Source organism: Hemicordylus capensis, chromosome 1 (assembly GCF_027244095.1).
Source record: "Hemicordylus capensis ecotype Gifberg chromosome 1, rHemCap1.1.pri, whole genome shotgun sequence".
NCBI classification, from domain to species: Eukaryota; Metazoa; Chordata; class Lepidosauria; order Squamata; family Cordylidae; genus Hemicordylus; species Hemicordylus capensis.
In genome coordinates, this window is record NC_069657.1 from 71,906,956 (window position 1) to 71,931,908 (window position 24,953).

Sequence of the window (24,953 nt, forward strand, 5' to 3'; positions counted from 1 at the left end):
TCTTGACGAACGCTGCATATGTCCAATAAAAAAAGCACATGTGCAACAGATGCATTCCCACTTCTGAAGCACAGGGACGTGGGGGACAGGCAATTTTTGCTGGTCTCCCACTTGCCTAGAAGTGCTCTGTGCAATGCACAAAATGCTGTGAGAACCTCACAGACATGATTGTACATTGCACAGAGTGCTTCCAAGGGAAAATCAGTAAAAATTGGCCATGCACAATTTATGAGAAATCAAATGAAAAATGAACCTTTCCACCCTACCCCCTCGGTGCAAACTTTGGTTCATGCTCTAGTCACCTCTAAGTTTGAATTTTACAATCTTCTTCTCCCTAGTTTTCCATTGTCTTCTCAGCCCTTTCGTCTAGAACTCTGCCACAAAAATCATTCATCTTCTTTGTCACTCAAGCCACATGATGCCTGTCCTCAAATCCTTTCATTGGCTTCCTTATTACTCCCAGATTCAGCACATGCACTTCATTATTACATTCAAAGCCACCCATGCCCTTGTTCTTACTTCTCTCGGTCCTCATTTCATTCATTCAAGCAATCATTTTTTAATTTCATTTATAAACCACGCCATCCAAAGGCTCTGGGTGGTGTACAACAAATTTAAAAAGATATAAAAACAAACACAATTTAAGACAGTGCTAAAAACAATATAAAAACAATTCAAAGAACAATTAAGAACCATTTAAAACCAATTAAAATACTTTAAAAAACAATTTACAAACCATGGAAGGCCAGGCCAAACAAATAAGTCTTTAGGGCTCTCTTAAAGGCCGACAGCGAGCCTAAAATGCAGATATCTGCCGGGAGTGCATTCCATAGGCCAGGAGCAGCTACAGAAAAGGCCCGGTTCCGAGTCGCCACCACATGTACTGGTGGTAACTGGAGACAGACCTCTCCAGATGACCTCAATGTGCTATGGGGATCATTTAGAAGATCCTATCATATCCCTGAGCTACAACACCCTCAGCTGTCCAAAGGTCTCCTGCTCTCTTCAACAACTCTATCCTTTCTCCCTTGATGGAACTTCCCCAGAACACCTACAGGATGCTATGGTACTCTCTCTCTTCCTTCAAATACCTCCTCAGAACCACCTTTTGCATGAAGCTTCTTGTACAATTATTTAGCCCTTACCTCCTGCTGAAACTAAGCCTAAGTATGAACAGATTGCATATTCTCCCCATTCACTCTCAACTTCATTGTCCTTCACTCCTTCTACGGTCTCCTGAGTGTTGAATCTTTGAGTGTAAGCTACTGGGGACTTTTTGCCATTTTGTTATATCTCTGTAAAGTGCCATGCACATTTATGGTACAATGCAAAATGAGTACTGCCAATGTTGTGCTTACCAGTTCTGAAGCTCTGGCATTTCCAGAGTTATGAGAAACCAGTGATCACTCCAACTCCCTGTCTTTGCCCACACCAGTGGTGCAGTATTGATTTCACCTGCCTCTTCTTGGACAGAGAGTGAGATGGTGCCATTGTAATGGCCAAAAATGTACACTGAGAACTGGACCTAAAGGTAAGGGTGACAGCAAAATGAACTACTGTAGCTGTTAATGAAACTCTTTCTTATATCTGTATTGACTGCAGGCTCTGTTCATATTCCCTACATTTTTCATATAGAGAAGCCTTATGGTGGCAGTTGCATCAAGGAAGTAATGAATAAATGAAGAAAATTATGCATAGTGTTCAGGTAGTGATTTGCAAGACTATGGGAAAGAAAGAATATCCTCCCATTCTCATGCTTGTGACTTGTGTGGTCTTATTCACTCTCACATATCATCTTCCACATGGCTGCATCCAGGGCCTGCACTGCCTGGGTGGAGAGCTGGTCTTGTGGTAGCAAGCATGACTTGTCCCCTTAGCTAAGCAGGGTCTGCCCTGGTTTCATATGAATGGGAGACTTGATATGTGAACACTCTAAGATATTCCCCTTAGGGGATGGAGCCACTCTGAGAATGGCACCTGAGGTTCCAAGTTCCCTCCCTGGCATCTCCAAGACAGGGCTGAGAGAGACTCCTGCCTACAACCTTGGAGAAGCCGCTGCCAGTTTGTGTAGACAATACTGAGCTAGATAGACCAATGGTCTGACACAGTATACGACAGCTTTCTATGTTCCTATGGGTGATTTTGTCATATTTTCTGATTAGAAAACACTTGTAAAGCTGCATTCTCACAGGAGGGCAGCACCAGAACTACTGATCTCTTACGCGATTCCATGTCGCATGCTACTTCCATTGGGCATAATGGAAATGGTGTGTGGCATGCCATTGTGCAAGAGGTCAGTAGTTTGGCACTGCCTGCCCTCCTGCACTGCACCATTGCAGTGTCTGTTAGAGATTAGAGTCTCTCAGAAGTGTGGGCAGATCTGCAACACTCGCATTGCACTGCGGGATATGTAAGCCTATTAAATGGATAAACACATTCCCTCCTCCAATACTTTCCTCAAGAAGAACCTCTGATATGCAGAAACCATAATGTCCCAAGTGTGTAAGTGAAATTATTCCTGACCTGAACAGAAACTCTTTCCCAGGAAATCAAAGTGGGAAGGCTTTTCTCCCCTCTCAAGTTATGCTTTCCTTTTGGCTTTGCCATGCTACCAGGATCATGTGTAATCTACACTAACCTTCCTCCACCGCCAATTCCACATAAAAGTAACTCACATTTTGTATCAAGAAGGAACTTAGTTCCAGTACCAGAATAAATCAATCAAAGCTGCGTCTCTTTGTTTCCTTTGTATAATTTATTCTGTGTTGGCTTGTCATAAGAATGAACAGAGAGCTATGAAGCATGGTGAAGCTCTTCCCTCTAACTTATGAGAATCCTGCTCCTCCCACACTTCTTACCCTCAGCTACCACTTTGTGATATTTCAGTAGCCATTAACTACACCACGGCTGCTCAACTTTGGCCCTGCTGCAGATGTTGGCCTGCAGCTCCCATAATCTCTGGCTATCGGCCACTGTGGCTGGGGATTATGGGAGCTGTAGTCCAAAAACAGCCGGGGGGGGCAAAGTTGAGTAGGCCTGATCTTCATTCTTTCAAGCCTATCTTAATAGAATGGAATGGCTGAGATTCTCAGGAAGCTGATTTCTGCTGATTTCTGTACTTGTACAGTGTGATCATAAAAATGGGAAAATACACAGCACTGCAGGAAATCCAGTCTTCTGCATTAGACTTGAAGAGAATGAAAGGAGTTTAAAAAAATCCCTCAGTATCTGTATGTATTTGGGGCTATATAAATGTTATATATTAGAGACAGTAGCAGTAACATTCATTTGTGCATAGAGTATTCCTTTTCCAAATTGAGTAGAGACATCAGCATTACTTATTGGGCATAACAAAAGCTCCTCAGTTCAGTTATGACTTTACATTCCATGTTAACTTTAACCTGAAAAAGGTTGCTTATGCTATTGTTTGTTTGTTTGCTTGCTTTTAAATCTTTCTTATGGCCGGAAAGGATAATGTTACTTTTGGGGTTTTAAAAAAGGCAAACAGCCAGAACTGCAAGGAAAAAGAATGGTCTGTGACAAAACGGGCTGAAAAAAAGGGCTTCATACTGCAAGAAGTCTACATGAAGCAAGAATTCATTGCACAAGGATGAAAGCAATGTACCTGGTAGGTTCCATTGGCAAGAGCAGCTGGCAGACTAGCACTATATGCTCTGGCAGTGCCATCTGTGTGATCACTGTCTACACGCAGATATAAAAAGTGACCTGGAAAAGAAGTTTAAAACTGTATTTCAGTTGTGGACTTGGGGTTGTGCTTTAGTGGAACTCACACAGAATTAGACCTGGAACTTACCATAACTTGGTGATGAGGCCAGAAGACCCCGATGTATGTATGTTGTGCTTGTGTACAGGTTCTGTACAGGTGTGCTTGTTTTTTGTATGGATGCACATGTTTTTGCATGTGTGTTCATTTAAAAGTGAACCTGGCAGCAGGCCCCCTCGAATGTAGGATACAGATAGGAAGTGTACACTGTATGTGTGTTGAACATAATGTGTGAATAACTGTAAGTGGGCATAGATCTGTATGCTTGTACATACAGATAATCCAATTTTTAAGAGATTATTATCCATAAAGGCAATTCAGTTGCCACCTCAATAGACACAGAGGAATATTTACTCCCAAGCTTAGAATTGCCAGGTCTCAGGATTCCCCTACATATTCAGTGTCAGAGTCTTTCTTAAAGTCTCCAGGGGAACATAATGTGTGAATAGGGCTCAGCTGATGGAATGTTCTCACTCTGCATCAAACACAAGTGGGGTCTTCAGTGACACACATTATCTACATCTCTGTGTAGATCATCCATATTATCCGATGTGGATTATCCTCATCTCATATATGCCAATGAGGTGTAAAGCATCTCAGGTGAGTCCCCAGCCCATTTTTGGCAAGCAATCAGACAGAGCATTTTTTGATTAGCAGGTGCCCTCGTTCAGTGAACTTGGCCTCCACAAGCAAAATGGATTTACCACCGCTAGGCCAAGTGGCAGACCAGGGCCTAGCAAGAGCAATATGGGAAGAGCAATACAAAAGTATGATGGAAGCACAAAATCCTTCCAACAACTGCTTCCAAAGAGGTACCTGCTTTTCTTATTTTTGCTGCAACAGAATAAGAGTCTTGCAGCACCTGAAAGACTAACATACTTATTGTATAGTAAGCTTTCGTGGACCACAACCTACTATCCATTTATCTCTGGAAGGTGCAAAATATGGAACATACCTCTAGTGGCATGCAAGGCAGATCCTTCAAACAGATCTTCATGCATTTTTGAAAAACTCCTAATAGACCAGGAAACACTGGCATTGTCACCCAAGGTCCAGCCACAAGGGCCTTCCTCAAAAGAACAATGTGCCTCCTGTGGAAAATTATCTGCAAGAGAAAGAGTGGGAGTAGTGGGGGAAACATAAATCGCATTAAGAAACAAAACAAGATGTGTTATGAATTGATCTTGGGTTTATCTTGTTGAGTTAAGTTAGGAAACAAAAGTGAGCATGGTGTATGTTTCTACCAAGATATGTTTTAGGGTCTCATTTCATCCCATTCTATGTACAATGCCATAATAAAAGGTAAAGTGTGCCTTTGAGTTGATATTGTCTCCTGGCGACCACAGAGCCCTGTGGTTTTTCTTTGGTAGAATACAGGAGGGGTTTACCATTGCCATCTCCCGTGCAGTATGGGATGATGTCTTTCAGAATCTTCCTATATTGCTGCTGCCCAATATAGGTGTTTCCCATAGTCTGGGAAACATACCAGTGGGGATTTGAACTGGCAACCTCCGGCTTGCTAGTCAAGTTATCTCCCCACTGTGGCATTAGGTGGGCTACAATGCCATAATATTTGGCCTTAATTGATATAACAAGTTTATTTTATTGTAATTATGTATTTTTGTATTTAAACCTCATCATTTGTCATACAGCAGTTGAGAGGTCCCAATTGCTGTAAGCTGTGAGACAGCTGACAGAAAGCTATCAGGAATGGGGGAGATACCAGTGGATGCTTGTAGAAGGCAGGAACTAGGACGCAGAACAGACTAGACCTCCTTGTGATTTCTTGATGAGACAGAGCATTTTATAAAGGCTGATTGTGGAGGAGAAAGAGCTTCCGGTAAAGACACCACAGGTTGGGGCTTTGAGCTCTGCATGGCATGGATAGAATCAAACCACCTCTTCTTCCCATCCCAAGGAAGACATTTTCCCATGTCACTTTTGAGGGACCAATAAGGCAGAGCAAGCAGGTTCGAAATCCTCACACAATCAAGCTGACAAATCAGAAGTTCAGAACCCATCACGAGACAGTGGGAAGGAGACTGATTCACACTCACCACAGAGAGATTCTTCGTCCTTTTTCCTGGGGCAATCAGTGACAAAATCACAGACTTGCAGGTGGCTGACACAACCCTCATGTGGGCAAGGGACAGGGGAACTCTTGTCAGATCTGGAAAGATGTGGACCTTCTTCATCTTAAGAGAAAAAACAGAGAATCACAGAGAGTCAGAGCAAAGCCTAGAATCTAGGTCCTAGATCAAGGCTGTAAATGGCCCTTCATTATCCCTTAGCAGCAAACCTGATGTGAGGACAGAGATGTGTGAATGCATTTCTGCTAGTGCCTTTAACAGTCACGAGAGGCCCTAGTTCAAACTTGGACCATGGTGTACAGAGCTTAACCCTTCTACCTGTGCCATTTTCCTGATGAAAACCAGCCACAAAACCTGCTATTTGCCCAAACGCATGTTTTTCTAATCATGACAGATCACAACTTGGAGAGAGGCTTTTAAATCAGGAAAACAGTGTAAGAGAAAGGTTAAATCCACTTCCCCGCAGTTTTGATCCAAATCAGGGTTCCCCACAGCTGCTATCAGTAAAGGTTTGAAGACAGTTAAGACTGATTGAAGCATCTCTGTCATCACATCTAGGTGGGCCTTCAAGCACATGGCAATGGACGAAGACAACAATGATGATGAATTGAACTTACAAAAGAGTGTAAGCAGCACAAGCATATCTGTTACAGTTGTTTATTTTGTTTAAAAAAATGATAACCCACCTTTCTATCAAATTTAGGCCTCCAAGGATGAAGATATCCACAAGCAGATTTTGACTTGTGCAAACTGGTGCAGAGTTAAGGTAACAAAGAAATCCTGCAGAAAGGAACACTCCTGACTTCTGGGTATGAATTGAAGGGCTTGACTATCCCTCAACCTACTGAAATGCCAACCACAAATATGGCCTGGTTAACATAATCATTTAAATCTAGGTTTAAAGCCGCTGACATTAGCATGATTGTATGAACCCATGCCAAGATGGGAATCTCAGATTCATCTCAGGACATATACTGACCTTGGTAATCTTGGCATGAGTTCACACAATCACACTAACTTTAGTTACCGACTTTACACCTAGATTAAAACAGTTGTGTGAACCAAGACAACAAATACAAACACATTTTTGTTATCTTTCTGCTCTGAGACAAATTTGAAAACTACTCAATTTGAGTTGACATACAATGCTTTATCTGTGGTGATGAATCTTTAATGAATCCAATTCACACACGCAAGTGAATACTTAATTCTACAGTCAAAAAGTGATCAGCAGGCAAGTTTGAATCAGCCTTAACATTGGTGCTAACAAGGGTCATGTCTCTTTCTTCCCCCTTTTTAAGACTGTCATGTAACTTTGGGTTTCCCCATGGGAATGAATGTGTAGTGCTGGAAGAAATTCTTTCAGCTGGATAGCAAATTATTTCAGACTCACAAGACAAGCAAGTAAGCCAGTTAAAGAAGTTTAGTTCCCCCAATAACAAGGAGGTGACCTTTTCAGGTGGGGTGGATTTACCACTGCTGCTTTCTAGCATGAGATTCCCTTGGGGTGGCAGCTGGGTTATCAATGAGTAAAATTTATTGTCCCCTTTTCTAGTTTTCCCCTCATCCTGTCATCATATTTCTTTGGGTTTGCACAAAGGCATGCTTATAAATCATTTGGTTTAGCTGAAATCACTCAACTTCCCTTCCACTTCTATATATTTTGCACTCAATATTTCCTTAACATAAGCATTTAAAGCATGTAAGACACAGAAAGAATAAATTACTTGCTTAGGGTTTATTAGTACTATTTTTTAAAAAGAAAAATGAGAAAGGACTTTGAGAAGGGTAATAAAAGATGATTTACAAAATCTAATAGAGCCAGAAATGTATTTATGACATTCTGAAAACAGTGTGTATTTTAAATCCTACTAAATCTCCATTAAAATTATGCCCCTTGTCCATACATTTAGAATTTAAATACAGTTTTGGATCTAAGAAACTATGACTGAATTTAGGAAGGGTAGATGTATTTGCTTATAGATTTATAATGTTTTGACTATTCTGAACTATTCTGCTTTCTCCTTTTATAAATATGATTTCTTTTTTAAAATAGATAACCAAAAATAATGTTGGACCTCAGGATATTTTTCTGAAATGTGTTTCTTTAGGGGAAAATATTTTTAAAAATCAACCCCAAACCCTTGGCAAAGTTGCATGAGCACTGCATTTCATGCAACGTTCATGAGCACTGCATTTAAAGTTGTTTATTCCACTGCATGTTGCAGAATCCTGTGCTGGAAGCATAGTCAGTCCTGAGGTTTTTCTTTGCCAATAATTATGCAGAGCAGCACAAATCTCCTGACTTTCCAGGCATTCATTCATTCATACATTCAATTTATATACTGCCCTTCCTAAAGTGGTTCAGGGCAGTTTGCATTAAAAACAACACATAATAAAAATAAATAAATTAAATAAAAGCAGATTAAAACGAAAACGAAAACCAGATATCATTAAAAGCCAGGCTAAAAAGATGGGTCTTTAAGGCTCTCCTAAAGTCTCCAATGAAGATAATCCTCTCATATCCACAAGGAATGCATTCCACAACCTAGGAGCAACAACTGAGAAGGCCCAATCCTAGGTCACCACCAGATGAACCAGTGGCACCCAAGGACAGACCCCTCCTGATGATCTTAATGAGCTCTCTCGGGTAACCTGGACCTAAGCCATTCAAGGCTTTAACAATAATAACCAGCACTTTGTATGTTGCCTGGAAACACAGCAGCAGCCAGACATATTAGAAGTGGGAAGTGGCAGCTGTGGGTGAAGCCTGGAATTGTTTGCTCTGCCTTCTCCCCTTCTGCAGGTATAAGAGATCATCTGGAGGCAGAGGCATGAGCCTAAGGGCGAGAGTGAAAGGGCTCTTCTCCTGCACTTCAGCTTGAGAGAACAGCCTGTAGCCTTCAAGGAATTGTAGAGAGTGTTTAGACTTTAGATGGCTAGAAGCTTGCAGCTTCTAGATAGTAACTTGTCTCTTCTTGACAGTCTGGATTGAAAGAACCTGAGATTTGCATGGCCTGAGGAAACTCTTTAAACTCTGCCTTTTAAAACTCTGCCCACCTGTGGGAGCTGGTGCTTAGCATTTGCCTGGGAAAGCAGGACACTGGGGGTAGTCTGGGGGCAGCTATTTCTTGGGTGGTGGGCAGAGAGAGATATAGTGGTGGGAACTGGGCAGGGGAAAATGGTCTAGACCACTGAGGCCTATTCCTTTTCCCAGCTCTTCTCCCAATCCTGCAGCTCCAGGGAGTTCTGGGAACACTCCCTCAAGGATTAGGGTTCTGCTGCTGAATGCCAGGTCAGTAAATGCAAAAACATTTCTCATCCATGATTTAATTGTGGTTAAGCCTGCTGACCGGGTATGTGTGACTGAGACCTGGTTTGGCAAGCTCAACAGAATGGGCATCTCTCAGCTCTGCCCTCCAGGTTTCAAGATCCTACAGCAGCCCTGCCTTGAGGGTTGGGGAGGAAGAGTTACAGTCATCTATCGTGAGTCCATTCCCCTCTCCAGAAGCCCGGATAGGCAATATCAGAATTTCAAGTGTCTGTCCCCGACGGTGGGCCTATGAGATAGGATGGGGATTCTGTTGGTGTACTGACCATGCCACCGCACTTCATGCTGCCGCACTTCAGTCTCTCTGCCTGAGCTGGTGGCAGCGTTGGGTTCCCCTAGGCTTATTGTCTTGGGGGACTTCAGTGTTCACGCCAAGGCCCACCTAGTAGGAACAGCTTAAGACTTCTGGCCGCCATGACAATCATGGTCCTTTATCAACTAATATCTGGTCCTACTCACATGGTGGGACATATGCTGGATCTGGTTTTTACCAACCAGGAACTGAATGTTCTGCAGGTGGGGTAGTTTGACATAACTCCTTTGTCACGGACAGATCATCATCTGGTGGGATTTAGTTTGACTTCTTTGACCAACCTTTGTAGGGGTGGTGGACCAATTCAAATGATCTGTCCCCAAAGGGTCTGCTTGGTCTCCAAACAGCCCTTGAGGAGTTTCCAGTGTCCAGAACTGGTGACTCTGTTGAGGCCCTGGTGAATCTCTGGAATGTGGAGCCAGCCTGGGCTATTGACACGGTCGCTCCTAAATGCTCTCTCCGACTTGGTGGAGCCTGTTCCACTCCTTGGTTCTCCTTGGAACTTAGGGCAATGAAACAACTTAGATTATGTCTAAAGTGATGCTGAAGGAAGACCTGTAATGAATCTGACCAAACATGGGCTAGACCCCTTTTTTAGGGACTACTCCATGGCCGTGGGGGCAGCAAAGAAATGTTTTTTCTCCACCTCCATTGTGTCTACCCAGTGTAGGTGTCTACCCAGTGGAGCTGTTTCATGTGGCAAAGTCACTCCTTCATATAGGCCCCTGTGTGATGGGGGAAGAATCAGTAGCAGCCCACTGTGACCAGTCACTTCGCAGATGAAGTTGTTTGCTTGTCACTTTGCTTGTCACGTTGCAGATAAAGTCATTTGCATTCATGCCGATTGGGGCGCCAGGAATTTGGCAGTTCCAGGAGACGTGCCTTGGCAACCATCTGGTCTGATTGTGATGAAGTCTTTTCAGTTAGTGCAGCCTGAGGAAGTGGACAACAGCATGCGCTCTGGACCTTCATTGCTAGTAAAATCTGCCAGGGAAGGTAGGTGGTTGGAGCCAATTATTAATGCTTCATTAAAAAGTCCTCCCTTGATAAATATCAGCCTGTTTAAAATCTTTTAAATCTGACCCTTTTCAATCTGGCTTTTGCCGTGGGTTTGGGACTGAAACTGCTTGGTCACCCTGGTGGATGACCTAGACTAGGAACTAGAGGCAGGGAGTGCATCTCTGTTGTTTCTGCTGGACTTCTCAGCGGCATTCAATATCATTGACTATGGCATCCTTCTGGACTGCTTCGCAGGTATAGGGATTGGGGATGGTGTATTGGAATGGTTCCAGAAGGTGGTGTTGGAGGACTTCTGCTCGACTCCTTGGCCTCTCTTGAATCACTCAGTAATTCAACCAGCTCTGGATGGGGTAGTACTCCCCTTGAAAAAGCAAGTGTGCAGCTTGGGGGTGTTACTGGACCCTGCTCTGCTTGATGCTCAGGTGGAGGTGGTGGCCAGGGGTGCCTTTGCACAGTTTCAGCTAGTGCGACATTGGTGTCCCTTTCTTGAGAAAGCAGAGCTCGCCACGGTTACCCATGCCTTTGTCACGTCACATCTGCATTACTGCAATGCGCTTTATGTGGGGCTGCCCTTGAAGAATATTCAGAAACTTCAGTTGGTGCAGAATGCAGCTGCCAGGGTTCTCTCTGGAACTGCTCGCTTGGAGCATATTACACCTATTTTGAAAAAGCTGCTCCGGGTGCCAATTTTTTTTCCAGATTTTATTACCTTTTAAAGTCCTTAACAGTTTGGGTCCTGGATACCCGAAGGACCGCCTGCTCCCAAGGGTTTCTGCCCGCCCAACAAGCTTGTCAGAGGGGCCTTTGCTTTATGTGTTGGTGTCGAGAGAGGTTATATTGTTGTGTACACAGGACAGGGCCTTCTCTGGTGTTGCCCCCAGGCTCTGGAATGCTCTCCCAATGAACATCCACTCTGTGACATCTGTGGCTGCTTTTAAAAAACAACTAAAGACCTTTTTATTTGTCCAGGCTTTTAGCCCTTAGGGGCTGCCAGGTCTCTAAACTTGTTTGTCTTTTTAATTGCTTTTTTTGTTTTGGTTTGGTTTTTTGGTGTGTTTTATGGTTTCTACTGTTTAACTGATGTTAAGGTTTTAAATGTGGGTTTTTATAGAGTTTTATTGTATTTTAACTTTTGTAAACCACCTTGGGTTGGGATGTCTTTTGAAAGGTGGTATAAAAACTGAACAATAAATAAAATAACATAAAAAATAGGACATACCATGAAAGCAGTTTCTGAGCTGCAAAGAGCTCAGTGCCAAAAGCCCAGAACTTTTTTCTCCACAGCTTGAATACAGCAAAGTGATTTCAAAGGGCTTCTCCATTCGTCCTATTGAACCTGCCAGCACTTTCCATTTCACCCTACAAAATATCAAAGCAGCAATCATAGTCACAATACGGACCATTTATATCACATCTCAGAGTGTCCAGAATGCTTCATGTGCATTGCCTTAAAGCAGCTCCGTTAAAACAGTCACTATTATAATTCTTGCACTGCAGATAGGGGGATCGAATGTGATTGATGAGGGCTTGCTAAAGGTGAGATTTGAACCTGGGATTTCCTGGCTTACAGCTGGCACACTTTTACACCAGCTTTCATCAGGCACATGGGAGTCCCCAGAGGTCACTGTTCAGTGTCCAACTATTTTGCTTTAATAATCATCGTAGTACTCATATGGAGAAAAGCCACCAAAGCAAACATTAATTAGGACAGAAATGCAGTTCACTGTAATCACTTAGATTATCTGCAAGGGAAACATTTTGCTCACTTCACTGTCATGCTTGTGCTTAAATACCCATTGGAGCCAATGGATTTTTCCTCCCAACCTATTTCATCTAGCATGGTTTCCCATATTTTTATGTCATTCATAAACATTCATGAGTAGACCACCAGAAGGGAGGCGAAAAGCCGCCTCCCGGCTCTGGGGGTCTCCCCAGTATGCCCTGCGCGCTCGCGCAGGGCATACTGGAGCTTCCAGGGGCCGCATGACCTCCTAGCACCCCATCCCCTGCTGACTCGCTCTCCCCACTCTGCTGCAGAAACCAGGTCTCACTAATTGTGAGACCCGACTCTCTGGCTCATTCTACGCAGTTTCAAGCAGGGGGGTGGGGGAACACCCAAACTCGCATTGATAAAACTGGTTAGCAAACCAGTTTTGTGAAGAGAGTCAGGAGAACACAGACCAACCATCTTGGATAGGCAATGTCACTACTCACTCATGAAGCATTGTAACGTGACTTTCACTAATGAGGGTCTTTCCCTTATTGATGTAGAGTTATCTGCAGGATCTATCTGCAGCCATTACGTCTGTAGCCGGTCAGCCACCCTCCATCAGAGATGCTGATACGAGTTTTAAAAGTATTCATTGCTTTTTATCAATATTGTAATCTGCTTTGGGGATTCCAGTTGAAAAGTGGGATAAAACAATCAAATAAATAAATACTAACTCATGATAGAATTGTGGTTTGTTTGTTTGTTTGTTTGTTTGTTTGAACATTTTATATCCAGCTCTTCCTCCAAGGAGCCCAGAGTGGTGTACGACATAAAGTTTCTCCTCACAGCAACCCTGTGAAGTAGGTTAGGCTGAGAGAGAAGTGACTGGCCCAGAGTCACCCAGCAAGTATCATGGCTGAATGCAGATTTGAACTCAGGTATCTCCGGTCCTAGTCCAGCACTCTAGCCACAATACCACGCTGGCTCACTTGGCAACCATGTTGCCCTCGGTTACCTTTCTACACTTGAACTACACCCATTATGTCAGTATACTAGATCCTCCAGTATTGAACTGCCACAACCACCACCACCACTATTTTTGCTTCTGCCCATTGTCCAGGCCTTCCAGCTCTGATTAATCCTTGTGGATTACTTGTATTATAGTCTATGATGATAGCAGCCAGGAACCTGTAGCACTGAGTCACTCTACATTATCACCATTGTAAATTAGAACAGAGCATCCAAACAGCCTTCAATATGCAATCATGAATATGCAATCTTGTACATTATGCCTGATGTACAATCACAGGGCTACATCCAGTCAGCCCAAGGAGCATCCATGAATGCATTTAATTTTTTCCTCTACAGCAAGATCTTTACAGAACAGCACCCAGAATGAAGAAGAGTGAGAAGCAGCGTGGCACCTCCAAAAATAAATGTATGACCAACCTACTACCACCATGATGGAGATGTAGTGAAGTATTCCTTTGTCTTGTTGGATTTTGGCAGACCCTACACTTCTAGGTCTAATGGCAGCAGCTTTTCTCCAGTGCCATAAATAAAGCTGCTTCTATGTTTGGTCCAAATAGTAACTATTTGGAGCCAATTTAATTTCCTAAATGGAACCCAGAAGAAAGCTTTTTATATACACAGCAGAAGATGGATTGTCGCAGCAGTAATTCAGATGAGCTCAGCCTGGCAATATCTCTACAATTGATTTTATGTCAAGACAACATATCTTGTTATACTGGCTAATACTCTACTTCTAAATACAGACATGAAAGCTGTCATATGGCTCAACAAGTCTCTGAGCAATATGCAAGTAACAAAAATGAGTTTGGAGTAGTAACGAAAGTTCAAACTGATGCAAGATTAGATAGGAAAGTAGATCAGGGTGTTAATGGTGCTGCAGCAACAGAGCCATATTGCACAAAACACAGGCATACAGCCTTGGAAAACACTGGAATACAGTCCTAGCACCGGCGGTTTAGCATATCTGCAGCTGGGCCATGTACACCCAACTTCGTTATCCGCAGTTCTAAAAATAGTGAAAATTCACCTATCCGCAGTTCCTAGGTGACTTGTAATCACCTAAAATGACTTGTAATCCTGGCCACACTGACTCGACGGCACACTTCACCTTTACTTACAAAACCCGGGCTACCCTAGTGCAGAGCGCCAGAATAATGGAACAGATCTTGGTGCTGCACACAGTCAGACCTACCTGGGTAGGGTTGTGCAAACCTGGGTAGGGCTGGTCGTGTGAACGGCCTTATTATAAGGTGGGTGTATCTATGAGTCTCAAAGCCAGGCTCCAGCGCCTTCCTTCCTGCACCACAATTTCTCTGATTCTATGGTAAACCTGTCAGAGGAGGAGGATCTTTTTTGCATGCAGAAGGCCTCAAGTTCACTCCTCTCCAGGTGACCTCAACATACGGTGAGCATCATACAGAAGGCGGCACTCTCTAAGGTAGCCTGGACCCAAGACATTCAGGGCTTTAAAGGTTATAACCAGCACTTTGTATTTTGCCCGGAAATATATCGGCAGCCAGTACAACCGTTTTAAAACAGGCATAATATGCAGGAGCAGAGCGAGGCTGGTGGTAGCCCATAAGCGGCCACCGCTGTGGCCCCCTAGCCGCACCCACTGAGGCTGACGTCAGACACGGGGGCCCGGCTAGCCAAGCCCCCACATCTGATGTCAGATGCGGGTGGCATGGTCTCCCTTCCAAATGAGGCCGCGTGGCCCCGTTTGGAAAGGAGATCAGCCAGTACTGCATTGGGCAGCATGGGCCGGAACAATTCTCCCTGTCTTAAAGGCAGGAAGAGCCATTCCAGCTGAGCTGCCAATACAGCGCAGGCCGATCTCTCTCCTAAACAGGTCCGCACAGCCCCGTTTGGGAGGGAGATCAATCGGCCCTGCTGTGTTGGCAGTGAGATCAGGAGTCACTCCGACAACGCTGCCAACACAGTGCGGGCCGATTTCGGTTCCAACTGCACCGCGCGGCCCTGTTTGGGACCAAAATAACGCCCCCATGTCTGATGTCAGACGCGGGGGCGTGTCTGGGCTCACACGCCCCTGATTGGTGACGGCTCGGGTTCTTTGAACCTGTTCGCCCAATGGTGGCTCCGCCCCTGATAATATGGTATCTCTGGATTACCCCAGAGACCAGTCTGTCTGCCGCATTTTGAACTAACTAAAGTTTCTGAACGATGTACAAAAGCAGCCCCACATAGAGCGCATTGCAATAATCGAGCCTGGAGGTTACCAGCTGATGCACCACTGTTTTGAGATCATTCTCTTCAAGGAATGGACGCAGCTGCCAAATCAACCAAAGTTTATGGAAAGCGCTCTTGGCCATAGCCTCTACCTAAGATACCAGGGTGAAGGCTGGATCCAAAAGCACTCCCAAGCTGAGTACTCGTTCCTTCTGGGGAAGATCTAATGCATCCCTCAAATTCCGACCCCCCACCACCATGAGCACCTCCATCTTGCTTAGATTCCGCTTCAATTTGTTATCCCTCATTCAGCCCATTATTCCCTGTAAGCAGGCATTTAGGTAATGATTGCCATTTCCTGGTGATGAAGATGAAAAGGAGAAACAGATTTGGACGTCATCAGCATACTGATAACACTCTGCACGAAATCTCATGATGACCTCACCCAGAGGTTTCATGTAGATGTTGAAAAACATTGGTGACAGAATGGAACCCAAAGAGACTCCATATAATAGCTCCCATTTGAAGAGCAACCATCACCAAGCTCCACCATCTGGAACCTTTCTGAGTGATAGGAGCAGAACCACTGCAAAGCAGTGCCTCCTATCCCCAACTCCCTCAGGCGATCTAGAAGGATACCATGGTCAATGGTATCAAATGCCACCGAGAGATCCAAAAGAACCACACTCCCTCTGTCAATTCCCTCGTAAAGGTCATCCATCAGGCCAACCAAGGCCAACTCAACCCCATAGCCTGCTCTAAAGCCAGTTGGAAATGGATCTAGATAACCGGTTTCCTCCAAAACTGCCTGGAGCTAGTTAGCCACCACTCTCTCAATCACCTTGCCCAACCATGGAAGATTGGAGACCAGTCTAAAACTACCCATCACTGAAGGATCTAGGGAAGGCTTCTTAAAAAGTGGTCTAATCATTGCCTCCTTCAAACGAGGCTTCCTACCCTCCTTCAGCGATGAGCCAATGATATTAACTAGGCCAACTCCAACTATTTCCATGCTAAATAGAAGCAGACGAGTCAGGCAATGATCCAGAGAACAAGTGGTAGGCTGCACCATCCCAAGCAGCTTGTCCACATCCTCAGGCATCACAGACTGAAACTGATCCAATCTAATACTGCAAGAGGGTTTGCTGGACACCACCTTCTGCAGAAACAGTGGAGTCCAAGTCAGCCCAAATAAAAGATACTTTGGGGCTATTCTTACGATCACAAAAATCGGGCTAGGAAAATCCTAGCCCGATTTTTGTGATCGTTAGAACCACCGGGCTCACAGCCAAGCCCGGTGGTTCCGGAGCGGCTAACCCACTCCTGTAGCCCACCTCTTAGCCCGGGTTTGCAGAGCAAGCGCTCCGTAAACCCGGGCTAACTGCTCGTGAGTAGCCGTGGAGTGGCTCCATGCCGCAGATACTCGTGAGTAGACCCCCAGCCGGGAGGCTTAAAAGCAGCCTCCCGACTCGGGGGTCTCCCCAGTATGCCCTGCACACTCGCACAGGGCATACTGGGGCTTCCGGGGGCTGCGCGGTCCCCGAGCTCCCCAGTCCCCGCCGGCTCCATCTCGGAGCCGGCCATCGTGTGGGTGGCCAATCCAGCTGCCCAGGGCTCCCTTCCCGTTCACCAAATGAAACCGGGTCTCACGGATCGTGAGACCCGGCTCCTAGTCCGCAAAGAATGCATTAAAAGCATTGCAGCAGAACAAAGTCTCTGGGGACTGGTTCGAAATGGAAGGAGCCTGAATCAAACTCCTGACAACCCAGGAAAACTCTGCTGAACGCGAACCTGCAGAAGCAATGCATGCAGAGCAGAATTGGTTTTGTGCTGCACGCACCACCTCCACATAAACTGTCAAATGGGTTCTAGGCTGTGTCCTGTCAATTTTGAGCAGAATTCTCCTCCACTTGCATTCTGGTTGATGCTTCAAGGCCCCACAACTCCTCTGAATACCAAGGGGCCACATTTAAAGCAGGTCGGAAGGGACACTTAGGAGTGATCGTGTCTACTGCCCTGATGAGTTCCCTATGCCAGGTTACCACCAGGGCATCAACAGAATCACTGGCAGGACCAAAATTAAAATCCTCCAAGGCTTTTTGGAATCCTTCTGGGTCCAGCAGGCATCTTGGGCAGACCATCTTAATAGGTCCTCCACCCCTGCAGGAGTGGGTTGTGGCTGTGAAACCAACCATAACCAGGTAGTAGTCTGTTCATGATAATGGGGAAACCAACAGAGCCCACACACACGGAACACCCCCTGATCCGAACAAAAGACCAAAACGAGTGTGTGGCTGGCAACATGAGTTGGCCCTGAAACTAGTTTGGATAGGTCCATAGTTGTCATCGCCACTATGGCTTCCTGAGCTGCACCAGACAAATCAGCCTCACAATGGATATTGAAGTCCCCAGGCACTAAGTGTCTGGGTGACTCCAACAACAGCTCCAAGACCAGCTGTGTCTGCTCAGTTAGGGAGTAAGTTGGGCAGCGGGTGGACAGTACACCAACAAAATCCCCAATCTATCCCTAGTTCCCAGCCTAAGAAATACATACTCAATACAAGTCAACCAGGCTCGGACTGGCTCACCAAGCAGCAGGGCATTTTTCCGGTGCACCCTCGCCTGGTGTGCCCTGCTGAGCTCGCTGGGCTCTCCCCGCGCCAGCTACCTGGCTCCCCTTTCCCTCTCTCCCTATCCGGAGATCCCCACCTCCTCTCCTTCCGATTGGTCATGGGAAGTAGGCTCAGACTGCCCTTAGGGCAACAGGGCATATTCCCGGTGTGCCCCATCCGCCCCACCCCACCAGGTGTGCCCCACCCCACCTCTGCACCCCAACTCCCACCCTTATGTACCCATTCTGCTCAAAACCCTGCCCCTCCCCACATACATTCCACCACCCTCTCAGTGCCCCCAGTCTGGCCCTGAGGTCAACTGTCTCACAGGGGCACTGGTAAGGGAGATGGCACTCTTATGGACCACAGCCACACCACCACCACCCACTTCCCCTAGCCTACTCCACAACAGAGTAGCCTGGTGGGAGAAGCTGGTTCCAAACTGGGCCACTAGCCTCCATCCAGGTCTCAGTTACACAAGTCAGGTCGGCTCCCTCATCCATGATCAATTCATGGATGATTTAGGTCTTATTCTGAACAGACCTAGCATTGCAGAGGAGCAAAGCTAGGTTCTGTGGGTAGTTGGAACTGCTCCCTGAGGCCAGAGAGCTGACAGGGCAGCCAGAAGTGGAAACAATTACTAAATTACTGGTTTCCCTTCCCCTGTAACGGCCAGCTGCTCTGCCAACGCCAATTCTTCTATTGTGGACCAATAGAATGGACCAATGTTCTGACTTGGTATAAGGCAGCTTCCTATGTTCTTGTAACTTGTTTCTTGTATGAGGACACTGCCTGTCCAAGCCCATGTTCCCTCTCCTTGATTGCTGCTCAGCAACTTGCATGTGCCTGGTTTTGAACTGTGCCTACACATCTGCTTCTGCCCCACTTCCTTCCCCCTCATCCTAGAACACAACGACCTAGAGCCTGACTCTTGCTGAAGCCTGACAGATGCACGAGAATGTCATGTTAGACATATAGAAAAATGCACACCTCTATTTCTATGGAAACTTTGGAACTACTCAGCTTTTTAACATGACATTTTCTACTGTTTTTTAAAAAAGGATAGGAAGAAGAGGTCTGTAATGAAACTGAAACATTATTCTTCTCTAGTACTCTTAATTATGGTTTGGCATGATGTCTGAATTGACCAACCATAGGTCAACTGACCAGCTACAATACAAATTGACCAAGCAAAGTACATATTACAGAAAACTCATGCTTAGTACTCCCAGGGCTGCTTTATTCACAGTCTGATCTGCCAGACTGTGTGTAGATCAGGACTATAGTAGGGAAGAGGGATTATCCTACCATGATCCTAATCCAGACTGGGCCCCTCATAGCTACACTATTTCTCAAGCTGTAACACAAATTGTGGCTATTTTTTGTCAAGTGCTATAGTGTTTGTATGTTGGAAATGCAAACCATGGTTTCTAGATTATGGTTAGTAGAAACCATAATTTAACGTGACGTCTGAACTGAGCCTATGTCAGACACCACTGCATTCAGAAATTGCTCTTCAGAGTTGCCAGTTACCTTCACTGATCACTGCATCACCAAGCTTTGATGAGGATCTGCAACTGAAGCTTATTGTACATTCCTTTTTATAGGAACAGTTCTTTTTTATACCTGTCACTATTTTGTTTTTTGGCTATGTTTTTTTCCAAATATGTTTGTGTGCACATACTAACTAGAGTTCTTCAAGTTCTCCAGGAGCTAAATTTGTTAGCACACCAACAGCTCACCCATCCAGGTCATGAAAAACTGGCAGTGTGCACTGCTAACATCAACACACAAATGGCCCAGCATATGTAATATGTGTATTTAAGTGTGACAGGGAGTTTATGGAAAGCATACCCTGACAAGGGCTTTCCCTGTGGTCCCTATCCTGCATAGATCTAAGCCTTATTGAAAAATATGCAGGATTATACTCTCAGGACTTCCTTTACAAGAAGAGAATCTATGAACATGGCCCTTTGGCCTTCTGTAGGAATTGTTCAGGCCATTTCCAGTATAACATATGGCATCCATGAAAGAAAGAGTTTTCTTAATCTCTCCCCCCACCCCAAGAATAATTGCTTGAGCCATTCTATGAATGCAGACTACTATAACAGAACAAGTCTAAAAGTATTTAGTCCCTCCTCAGGAAATCTAGTACATGTGACATCAGAAAAATAGGCTCATTGGCTAATGGTTTGGATGACATTCGTTCTAGTATACGATTTAAATACTAGTAAGCATAGCAGAGAAAAAGAACTTTCACTCCTGAGAGGTTTTTACTCTTAGAAAAGAGCAAACATGGTTGGATCTAGAGTTGCTGGTGAATTCTATTTTGGGGGTAAGCTTTGGGAGGAGTCACTTTTGACCACATTTCAGATGTTCACTTGAAACCAGCAGATGCCTCATATGTAGATGACAAAATCCAAAAGGATTCGCACTGTCCCCTGTGGGCACAAGCTTCTGATGTATACCTTATAGGCATGGAGGCTTCCAAGCTGGTGGACCTGCTCTGTAATGTATCTGTTTTTATCAGATTAATTATGCACAAGTCCACGGGAAACTTTCTCAGCCCTAGTTGGGTCAAAACTCTGCAGGGGAAAGCTATCACCACAAAGTGTACTCAATTACAAGAACAAATCTTACCAGGCATCGTGTTCTGGTCCTTCTTGCAAAGGAATGGCCACACTTTGGTTAGTGTCAATATTTCGCATTTCAGCAGAGAGTCCTCCTAGAGTGGGGTCCAGTGAATACACTGCCAGCTCAAACAGACAGGAAACGGAGCTCCAAGGTAGGATGGGGCTATGGAGGCTGAACTGGCACCTGTCGGAGATCCTGCTAGTGTTCAAGAGAAGAATGTCCCCTGCAAGAAAAACAGAAAAAGAGTGAGGAGGAAAAACAAGCATGCAAACAAGAAGAGGTGGCCAAAAATTTAAGGTACGAGGAGGAAAGAGAGAAGAAAGTAGAGAAAAGGCAATGAAGAGAGGAATATAATTGAGAAAGATAATGGAGAGGGCAAAACAAAACTGAGAAGAGAAGGTGGTGGTAGATGTTGGTGAAACCAGAGTGAAACCGTTTACAAACAGAGTGAAACCATTTAAAGTATCATTTAGGGCAGGGGTTCTCATATGCGGGTCCTCAGATGTTGTTGAACTACAATTCCCATAATCCCTAGCTACAATGGCCTTTGCCCTTTGGTCATTGTGGCTGGGATTGATCGGGGTTGTAGTCCAGCAACATCTGGGGCCCCAAGTTTGAGGACCCCCGATTTAGGGAGCTGGAGGCTCTGTGGAGGGGTGCTCAAACATGCAGTTCAAAACTCTACAGAAAAATGTCCCACTGAATTCAATAGGACTTACTCTCATGTTAGTTTGCACAGGAATTGTAGCCTGACTGAGGAAAGCTCACTATGACTAAGGTGGTAGTTTTTGCATGGGAATAAGTCCTATTGAACTCAGTGGAACATCCCTCTGAGTAATATGTACAGATTGGACTGCATATGGCAGTCCAATCTGCATATTTACCTTCCGAGGTCGGTAAAATGAGTACCCAGAATGTTGGGGGGCAATATGCTAAATCACTGTAAACCGCTTAGAGAGCTTCCAGCTATAGAGCGGTATATAAATGTAAGTGCTATTGCTATTGCTATATGGGAACCCTCCACCAGCATCTGGCTCACAAAATGATTCCTTATATCAAGGCTGCACAACTTTGGCCCTTCTGCAAACGTTGAACTGCAACTCGCATCATCCCTTACTATTGGCTACTGTGGCAGGGGATGATGGGAGTTGTTGTCCAGAAATAGCAAGAGGGCCCAAGTTGTGCAGTCCTGCCTTAAATCATTCCACTCTATTCTGTTTTACTGTATTTTTTCCTGCTGTTTCTTAATTTAGGGAACCCACTGTTTATAATCATTGTTATAAATGTTAAAACTGTTATAATCATTCCTTTGCTAAAATTAAAATCAAGCAAAGTCTGGCAATATGTCTGGCAGTGTTCACTTTTTGCTCATCCTTGGGACAAGCAGATATAGGCTAAATGGAAAGAACAGAGCCACATGAAAAAGGAGACCCTACAAGAGGCAAAAGGTTTTGCTAAACCTACGTGATTACTGTGTCTGCATTCAGAACCAACAAATAGATACATCTTGTGTCTTAGGCTCATTCAGAAGGGTGCCTTCTGGACCAGCCAAGACAATGACAGGGAGGGGTCAAGAAAGAGCTGTCTTCTCCCCCAGGCAATTGTCTGTACTTAAATATAATTAAAAGTGAGCTATTGTCAAAGCTACGGCATTCCAACAACCACCACAAGCTTGGCATTACAAGGACCTCTTTCCTCAACATGTTTTAAGGTAATAAGAGATGTACTGCATAGCATAATGGGGTGGTCTAAGACATTTTACTGCCCGAGGCAAAGAACAAAATAGGGACATAGGAAGCTGCTTTATACCGAGTCAGACCACTGGTCCATCTAGATCAGTATTGCCTACACTGACTGGCAACGGCTTCCCAACCCTACCTGGAGATGTCAGGGATTGAACCTGGGAACTTCTGCATGCAAAGCAGATGCTCTTCCACTGAGCTATGGTCCCATCTCCATGAGATGCTCTGCCCCATCTGCAGGCAGGCGGGTGCTCAGCATTCTCAAGGCATGCTGCTGAGACAGCAACACATGAGCACACTTGGACTATGCCATCAAGCCAGGTAGTGGTGACAGGGGTATTCCTAGCTTGTGTCAGAGGCCATGAGGAGGGAAAAGAGGGATGTCACAGCAGGGTGAGGAGAGAAAATTGACAGCATGTTCCAGTGGGCTGAGGAAGACCAGAGGCAATGGAGAGGGAGGTGGCTGGAGCTTCTTGCCCTGCTCCTTGTCTCACCTTGCCTCGTGTAAGGGTCACCTTTAACACCATCCCCATCTATAAAAATGGGGAAATATTTACAGTTGTGTCTGCCTCTGGAGAAGAACCATGTACTCAAAGAATCTGGGAACAGCTTTGATGTCTCCATCTTCTGCTTTACAGTAGTGTATGATTCAAAATAGAATGTGGGAAGAGAAGAGAGTGGGAGCAGTACTAATCCACAAACAAAGATTACAAGGCCTGAAGAATGTCTCATCCTGAGAGTGGATGAACTAAGTGCTACAACCTGTATTAAAATCTAAAGGGATCCCTTCCCAGTGACAAGAGCCCCTGTTCCTCTGGTAAGCAGGACACCCAGCAGCACAGAGATCTCTCATCCTGAGTTCTCTGCAAACTGCCGAGAATTTGGAGGTCTGTGATTTCACATCAAATCTACTCCTTTTCTGTATATGGGAGGGAAGGGGCACTTCCCTTTATTGGACTCCTGGTTCAAAGCTCAGCACAACAGACAGAAGGGCAGTTCATCCTGCTGTGGTGAACTTTTTTGCAGGTAGTCTGACCAAAAGCTCAATGCCATAAAGTGAACGACCTCCTCCACTCTCCTGAGGGGTGGAGGACAGTTCTCTGTGTTGTGCTGAGCATCAGAGGAGGCTGAAGCAGAGGCTGAAGCATCCCAATATTCTAGTTGCTCCAGAGTCCTCTTTGTTTTATCCCCAAGTCTTCTGGAACTCGCAGAGAACATTCAGGAGAAAAGGAGTTGGTGGGGAGCACAAATAACAGCTGGTTACTGAGCTAAACCAAAATTTATGTGGTTCTTCTACAAGAACCACATTGGTGGAGCAATACTGGGGTTCCTTACCACCAGATATTGCCTATTTGGGAATAAAGGTGATGATTGGATGGTACTGAACCATGTCATTGGCCTGGGTCACGCGCTCCTGGTTCCAAACAAAAGACACAGGAAAGTTGCACCATAACATATGAGCTGGATCTTTGTTTCAGTTTCTTCTGGATTTTTATTTCCTATGAGAGGAAATGTGCAAAATTCAGAGGAAGAAAGGAAGAGTCAGTTCCCTGCAACTCCATATAAGTGGCACAATATGTCTATTGTATGCATTATACTGTATTTTAATGTATAAACAATATTTAGCACATGATGCAGAGCTATGAATGGAAAGTTTTCATGTGGAGAATATTTTATACGCCTGCTTTTTATGCCAGCCAATTACTGATACATTTGAAAAATCAATTTGTTTTAATGCAAATTACTAGCAGTATGCACTCCAGAGTACAGTGTGAAATATTGTAGTGAATCCAGTTAAGGAAAGAAGTTATCTAAGAAGGCAAGGAGAGTTATCCAATAACGTGTGGGTGGTGCACAAATGAATTACGTTCTAGCTCTCTGTTGGATGAGCTGTTCTCCATGATCTGCTGTTCTTCCCGGGAAGTCAGAGCAACCACTGAAGACAGTAACCAGTCTGGTTTTCCAGAGGCATCAGTAGATGTAACCCAAGAGCAGTTCCAGCCAAAGTTACAGGGCATTTCTGACATAAGAAACAGAGAAGAATCATTAGGATAATAATTCAAGATGGTTACTGTAATTATCTAAATGTATGAGTTGCTCTTCGTTTTTACAAAAATGCACTTGCTAACATTCTAAGATCCAGACTACTGCTGTGCAGTTGTGCACACAGTTGAAGGGGCAGTTTTCAGCAATCTCCCCTTCCCTTTGAAGTCCACTGTGCATCGCAAAAATATGTCCCCAAGGGTTGCACAGTCACCTTTCCCTCATTGTATGGTGGTACAGCCGTAGTCTAGATCTCAGTACTCCTACACAAGCATGGGACTAGTCTGGATGTCAGCCACCATCTCTTCTTTATTACTGTTATCTCCTTATATATAAAGCACAGAGGGATGGCCTGGCAATGCACAAACATATAACAGAAGGCAAGTTCATTTCTTTCCCATTAAAGTTTTGAGAAATAATGAAATGACCAAAGAAAGAGACTTACTGCATTGGT

General features: G+C 44.8%; 1 protein-coding gene across 1 annotated transcript in view; it reads right to left on the minus strand.

Annotated features, from left to right (window-relative positions):
• The window catches only part of LTK (leukocyte receptor tyrosine kinase), a 175,383-nt gene that overhangs the window by 73,798 nt on the left and 76,632 nt on the right, over nt 1–24,953 (minus strand). The window contains exons 3-9 of the mRNA XM_053284560.1: nt 24,324–24,476; nt 20,721–20,937; nt 11,758–11,897; nt 5,842–5,979; nt 4,740–4,889; nt 3,626–3,726; nt 1,359–1,525 (exon numbers count right to left, since the gene is read on the minus strand). Coding sequence (XP_053140535.1) covers nt 1,359–1,525; nt 3,626–3,726; nt 4,740–4,889; nt 5,842–5,979; nt 11,758–11,897; nt 20,721–20,937; nt 24,324–24,476 — 1,066 coding nt within the window. The remainder of the gene's footprint in view (nt 1–1,358; nt 1,526–3,625; nt 3,727–4,739; nt 4,890–5,841; nt 5,980–11,757; nt 11,898–20,720; nt 20,938–24,323; nt 24,477–24,953) is intronic.